At 40.7% G+C, this 6,991-nt stretch overlaps 1 protein-coding gene across 2 annotated transcripts; it reads right to left on the reverse strand.

Annotated features, from left to right (window-relative positions):
* Nucleotides 1-152: 152 nt before the first annotated feature.
* On the reverse strand, nt 153-6,298 carry LOC123875063 (elongation of very long chain fatty acids protein-like). 2 transcript variants are annotated; one of them, XM_045920718.1, is made up of 6 exons: nt 5,896-6,298; nt 5,069-5,259; nt 2,090-2,224; nt 1,431-1,536; nt 796-932; nt 153-347 (listed from the first exon to the last, which is right to left on the reverse strand). In XM_045920718.1, exons 1-6 carry the CDS (start codon nt 5,954-5,956, stop codon nt 171-173), a joined length of 807 nt encoding a protein of 268 aa, XP_045776674.1. In that variant the 5' UTR covers nt 5,957-6,298; the 3' UTR covers nt 153-170. The 2 variants fall into 2 exon arrangements, with proteins under 2 accessions (XP_045776674.1, XP_045776675.1); XM_045920719.1 differs by lacking the exon at nt 5,896-6,298 and adding an exon at nt 5,735-5,749.
* Between the last annotated feature and the right edge of the window lie 693 nt (nt 6,299-6,991).

A 6,991-nucleotide genomic window follows, 5' to 3' on the forward strand; every position in this document is an offset into this window, starting at 1 on the left:
GAGAGTTGAGACCTTCAACCGCGATTGAGCCGAGTCCCTATCTATGAAAAAGGACCCTAGATGGGTTCGATGGGCTTACATTGACTAAATACGTGAGTAAAGCTGGCACATCCTATACTCAAAAAGATAAAAGTGTAAATTAAAAGGCGATAAAATTTTAGTACATTCGTTTATTTATCTTTGATAGGTTTGCCCGCCTTGATGTAGGTGCGGTAGTAAAAGTCGCTGAACAGGATGACCATGAACAGGTTCTGCGGGATAAGGATGTAAGCCGGCTGGCGCGGGAAGCGGCACTCGTCGGCCACCACCAGCACGCAGAAGTGAACCAACAGTATGGAGAACTGGAGCTGGAAATACCAAACTCATTTTTTTTTAAATTCACATACAAGTTAGCTCTTGACTGAAATTTCACCTGGTGGTAAGTGATGATGCAGTCTAAGATGGAAGCGGACTAACATGGAAGTGCTTGGTGGTATGTCTTTGCCAGTAGGGTGGTAACTAGCCACGGCCGAAGCCTTCCATTAGACCAGACCAGAAATTTAGAAATTATAAAATTCCACTTACTACTGTGTCAGGGAGGCTACCAAAATCATTCATCGTCAATTTAGCGATTGTTAATAGTATGGTGACCTCTACGTGATCAAATCGTCAGATCAGACGTTAGTATGCTGCAACTTGCCTTTAAAAAATCCCTGTAAATATCTCTTGAAAACCAAGATTTCGGAGGTAGGTAGTCTATGTAGTACTATCTTTTTCTGTAAGTTAGAATATATGTTTTGGAACCAGTAAACTTACAATTTGTATTTGAGTGACATGTTTCTTCCACCAAAGGGACTGCTTGTAGGAGTCGTCCCAGACGGTGAGCAAGTAATACATGTACATTATGATGTGGACGAACGAATTCACCGATACCAAGAACGAGGTATGCCCGCCTGAAAAAATATTTTAAAATAAGTTTGCAAAAGGTTTTTATAACATGCAGTAAAAAATGAGCTGATAATCTATTGTATCATCATGTATTTATGTATTGTATGTACTATGGGGGCATCAAAAGAGCTGTTCTGTTTGGCAGCCATTTTAAATACGGATGGAAGGAGTTATCTAGTGCGAATATTATTTCCGTCCGACAAAAGATCTGGGTTGCATATATTTGAATATTTGGGACTAGTTGATCGGCGCCGGCTTAGCACTGGAAACTTACATAATCCATAGACAATTACTTAGGAATGTGTTATACAGTCCAACAAGGCTCTTTTGGCACTTGAGTGAGGGCGCAGTTGTCGCTTTATGCCGACACAGCGAACATGCAGCGAACTATCCAGAACTATCAATCAAGTGCACTTCTCTAGATGGTGGCTTTAGTTCCGATTTTGTTCACGCGCCAAAAGAGCCTTGTCGGACTGTAAATCTTACTCGTTAAATGTTCATACCTGGCAGCCACTTGACCATTCCCCACGCAACGGCGACCATTCCAAAATGATGATACACGTGTAGAAATGACACCTGATTTTGTTTCTTTCTCAGGACAAAAAATACCTGAAAATGTAGAATAGAAGGTGTCCTTAAATATTCGTAATTCTATGGCATTGCCATATATAACATAATAATAATAATATATTGAGATATAAGTTTCTAAGGTGATATGTGTCCAGACGGTTCATTTCGAGTGAAAAATGCCGAATGAAAGACAGAAATCAACAAAGAAACTGGTCAAGTGTGAGTCGGAATCGCACACGAAGCGTTCCGTACCGTCGTAAAAGATGTACTAGTTATGTACCTACTTTTTATTTAGGTATTTTTGAATTTGAAATTTTTATAACTTCTTGTTATAGCGGCAATAGAAATAACTACACGTCGTGATTTCAACTTTACTGTTAAGCGCAGGCCACATTAGAAGCGAAGCGAACTAATCGCTGGCTTAGTTACCTATAGCTCTGTAGTTCGCGGTGTGAACGGAAGTATGAAAAGACACGGTACAGCGAGTAGCGACATAAGCGAAGCAAAACGAACTTAGTTTCGTTTCGCTTCGCTCCCCGTGTGGCCAGATCTTTAAGTTTCATGAGATACTGCACGTCTGTCAGTAACATACCGTATCGAAGAGATCCGCGAGTTTAATAAGGAAGTAGGCATAGCACACTTTCCACGCATACTCGTCGGCCTGAGGCCCGTAGTCCAACGGTTGACACACCAGTGAGTAGTGGCTCAGCCATCCTAGCCGTAGACTCTGGAAAAACAAAAGAAATAAGTATATTATATGGTCTGATGAACACATAACACTCCCTCGCGCAGACGGAAAACAAGTAAGACTAGGTATACTAAAATACTAAAGCCTGTAACTTGCCTGAAATCAATGATCTGAAACAGTCGCCGCAGTCGTAGTGAATCGGTCGGACAATCTCAGGCAATTGGTTAGACATTTGCAGTCAGACGGTCAGAAAGTTGCAGTCTGTTGGTCATAAAGTCACAGACAAGTGTCAGATCAGTTGCAGTCGTAGGCAGTCGGCCAGGTTGCAGTCAGTCGCTCAGATAGTCGCTGTATGTCGGTCAGACAGTCGCAGTCAGTCGGTCAGATTGTCGATCAGGTCGCAGTCAGTCGGTCAGATAGTCGCAGTAGGTATATCGGTCACTGTCACATTCAGTCGGTCAAAGAGTCTTGGGCAGTCGGTCAGGTAGATAGTTGCAGTCAGTCGGTCAGACTGTCATAGTCAGTCGGTCAAACAGTCGCAGTCAGTCGGTCAGATAGTCAAATGCAGTCGGTCAGACCGTCGCAGGCAGTCGATCAGGTCGCAGTCAGTTCGTCGAACAGTCGCAGTATATCGGTCAGACTGTCACAGTCAGTCGGTCAGAGAGTCACAGGCCAGACTGTCGGTCAGATAGTTGCAGGTAGTCGTACAGATAGATAATGCCTCGCGACTTCGTCAGACGTAGGTCAGACTATCGCAATGTGTTGTTTAGACAGTGGCAGCCTGTCCTTCAGATAGTTGCAGGCAGGCGGTCAGACAGTTGCGCTCCATCCAGACATGACAGTCGCAGGCAATCGATCAGGTTACAGTCAGTCTTTCAGACAGTCGCAATACATTTTTTTTAAGAATTTTTAATTTTCCAGGATAAAAAGTAGCCTGGAACCTTCTCTGCGTTGTAAGCTATCTCTGTATTAAATTTTATCAAAATCGTTTAAACATGAGCCGTGAAAAATCCAGCAATCAGACAGACACACATTTTAGCATTGACTTATTTATGTACATACTAGCTGATGCCCGCAGCTTCGCCCGCGTGGATTGGTCAGATCCCCTGCAGCATCAGGATTGAAGAGTTGGAATCCAAATTTTTTATGAAACAATGTTGCAAAGTTCCTCTATCGATTAAAAAAGAAATGACGCAAATCGGTTCAGAAATCTCGGAGATTTCAGTGTACATAGGTAGAAAAACACAACTCCCTTCTTGAAAGTCGGTTAAAAAAGTAGCCTATGTTACACCCTGGTCAATCCTCTACTTGTGTGTGAAAATCCCGTTAAAATCGGTTCAGCCGTTCCGAAGATTAGCCTTTTCAAACAGACAGACAGACAGACAGACAAAAATTTTAAAAACGTGTGATTCAGTTATGGTATCGTTCAAATAACCATATGACCTTAAAATATGGGGTAGTTATTTCGAAATTACAAACAGACACTCCAATTTTATTTATTAGTATAGATAGTATAGATTTCGAAATTACAGACAGACACTCCAATTTTATTTATTAGTATAGATTAGTAAGTACCTACTTAAGTCTTTTAACTGTGAAACTTATCTATATAGGTTTGAGGGGCTTAATAACCCGTTCACGTAAGGTTAATTATTCGGTTAGGTACTGCAATACAGACAGTTGCTTTACATCAGCATAATGCTTATTGGCCACAATAATATTAGGTCGACATGGCAATCGCGGTATGAGGCGGAGGGACGCCCCGCACACCCGCACGTCACTATTCCGCACCGGGCTAGCGCGGGGGTGTGCGGGGCGTCCCCACCCCGATTGCCATGTCGACCTGTCGCGAACTATACATCGATGTATTTTTTTATATTCGAAGTAAACGATCGATCGATGATTGATCGATTAAATAAACCGCATTTTTTGCTGATGAGTGTGACGAGTTCGTCATGAGATCAAGCGCGCCTAGTTCCCAAAAAAAAACGTTAAGTAGATTCGTTGCGCAACTTCGTCCACCGGTTAACCTTTCACACCTGCGTTCCTGTTTGTGTTTTGCATATTTTTTTGACCCAATTACTTCCATAATGTATTATATTATGCGTGGAATTAGGCACGGAAGGATATAATAAGACCTTATATAATTGACCTCTTTCCAGTTCCAATCATAAATTATTTATAGGTATGTAGGGCCAAACCCGTGCCGGGAATCGAACCTGGGACCTCCCACCAATCAGACCACAGCGCTTACCATTTCGCCAGGGAGGTCGTCAATTGTTATTCGTCAGATCTTCACCAAATTGAAATGGGACCACCTTACAAAACGAAAAAAAATTCATCAAATCGGCTCATAATTGCCGAAGTAACCGCGTAACAAACATACAAAAAAAACAGTCGAATAGAGAACCTCCTCCTTTTTTAGAAGTGGGCTAAAAAGTTTGTTACGTTACGTAGGATCAAATTAAAAACAAACTAAGTACCTAAGTAAGTAAAACCCTTGGTCCTACGTAGCATTCTTTTCGTTTTAACTTTACCCACTTTTTGCAACGGCTTTTTAGTGATACAGGATGGCAGCACTGTTGAATATGGTAGCTTCTAGTATGGGATGGGACGCCTTTTTTCGCTGAGCCATTGGCATTGATATAAGTAAAAATCTTACGATATCCATATTAAAATATGAAGATCTATCCAATAAGATATTTAGGTGAAGTCTGACCAGAAAAATAAAGCAACCTCGCCATATCGTGGAAAACCCGTGGAACGAATGTTTTTTTTCTCGCCTGGTGGAACGAATCTATCCTTAGACCATAATATTCTTAGAGACCATAGACCATCCATAGACAAGTTTTTCATATTTCTGGTCAGGTTTTGGTAACGTACCTGATACAAAACATACGCACAACAAACGATTTGTACAGCGTTGTATAGAGCTATTAGTTTACGAAGATTGTAGGCTGGCCGATCCTCCATGTATTTTGGCAGCCATTTTAACACAACCATCAAGTAAAAGACCAGCAAAGCGATCCCGGGCCAGGGCGTCCTCATTAATGGCCAGTTTTGTGTTCTGGGATCTGTATACAGCAAAATAAAAATATGGCAGATATTTATGAAACGTTTAAAAGTTCAATGCATCGAGAATTATTCCATAGTTTTTCCTGACTCTTCTCAATAGTATTCTGAATTTGTAATGGCTTCTGAGACGGTCAAGCACGTAGTTTTGTTTAGCTTGCTCAAGCAGCTTGATGCGCCCGTCAAACAGCTTGAGCCAGCAAACAGCACTTTTCTCATTTCCCGAACACTGCCCGAACGTCGCGACAAGCAAAAATATTAAATCACATCAATCACCGTCAAGCACGTAAATGCTTGACTCAAGTATCAAGCAAACATTGTAAACGGCCAACATGCTTGGCTCAAGCAAAGATCTACGTCTTGACATCAAAGCTTAGAAGTTTACAGATGCGCAGGTCAAGAATGACCTATCTAAGCACCTAGGCCCATAATAAATTTGCTTATTTCGAATAAGTAATTGATAGATTCGATAGTTACCCGAAATTTCTTCATTAAGATTTGCTCAAGCAAAGATCTACGTCTTGACATCAAAGCTTAGAAGTTTACAGATGCGCAGGTCAAGAATGACCTATCTAAGCACCTAGGCCCATAATAAATTTGCTTATTTCGAATAAGTAATTGATAGATTCGATAGTTACCCGAAATTTCTTCATTAAGATAGTAGTAGAGTTTCAACGCTCCACGTAGAATAAGTGCCATGTTTGTGGTAGGTACCTACTCTTAAGTCACTGATGATGCTCAAATCGCTTTCCACAAGAGCTGTCTTGTGGCTATTTTACTCACTGCGCGCTGCGGTAATTCGAAAGACCCCGACGCATATCGTTTTCATTAAACCAAAAAGTTGTAAAAGAAAAAATATGGGCTTTAATCAAAACGCGAAATCATGCTAACTATGTATGTATAATGATTAATGAAAGACGAATATGCATGATCTTCTTAGCTTTAGTGTGGGTACGCGATTAAAAAGTGGAATAAACTGTATCACCGGGATCAGTGTTGGGTGCGTACTGACCACGCATTTATGTGTTAGGTACTGGGTGATAGCTTTGTATAAGTAATTAATAAAGATTCAGTTGCTATTACAATAGTTAAATAATACCTACTTAAACGTATTACCTCCAGGGCCGGTTCGGGTCACTTTTGTCGGCAGTGTGAGATTCCAATTTGGCGTCCGCCAGGCTCCTAATTAGCAAATTTTTTCATAATTTTTTTTTACATCTCCATATTATTATGTACCATGTAAACTACCTAGTACCTACTGTCATAACCTTGAACTCTAGAAGATTTTTTCCATATCATTAAGAATAATCACATATACTTACTTAGGTAGCTACCAATAAGCGCGGGCGAAGAGAACATATTTTTTAAAATTATTTATACCTACTTACAGAAGAGATAAATCAAAACTAAAACAAAATACATACTTAAAACAATAGGTATACAGGGTATAAGGGTTTCGTTTTTTCTTTTGAGGTACCCTAAAAAAGCGTAATCGAAGCAAGGGGTACATAATTTTTGAATACGTTTCGGCACCCTTCTTATGAGGAGGGCCAAAACGTTGCCCGGTGCGGTCGTACCGATCGCACTTACGCCCCTAGGCCGGCCCTTATTACCTCATTTTAATATAATGAATTGGAATTGCTTAAATACGTAAAGAGGCGTAGATATCTATGCATAAGTATATGTAGATATTCCATGATGATGAGTTACGAAAAATTTAAATAAAAAATTGTG

Source organism: Maniola jurtina, chromosome 19, assembly GCF_905333055.1.
Source record: "Maniola jurtina chromosome 19, ilManJurt1.1, whole genome shotgun sequence".
In the NCBI taxonomy this organism is placed as follows: Eukaryota; Metazoa; Arthropoda; class Insecta; order Lepidoptera; family Nymphalidae; genus Maniola; species Maniola jurtina.

What these genes read in the sequence shown, in the direction of transcription:
- LOC123875063 (XM_045920718.1), bottom strand. Translation starts at nt 5,956, where the DNA reads ATGGCACTTATTCTACGTGGAGCGTTGAAACTCTACTACTATCTTAAT. An exon ending in TCTTAATGAAGAAATTTCGG is followed by an intron (nt 5,260 to 5,895) that starts GTAACTATCGAA and finishes TGCTGTATACAG; the next exon opens with ATCCCAGAACACAAAACTGG. An exon ending in TCGCGGATCTCTTCGATACG is followed by an intron (nt 1,537 to 2,089) that starts GTATGTTACTGA and finishes CTACATTTTCAG; the next exon opens with GTATTTTTTGTCCTGAGAAA.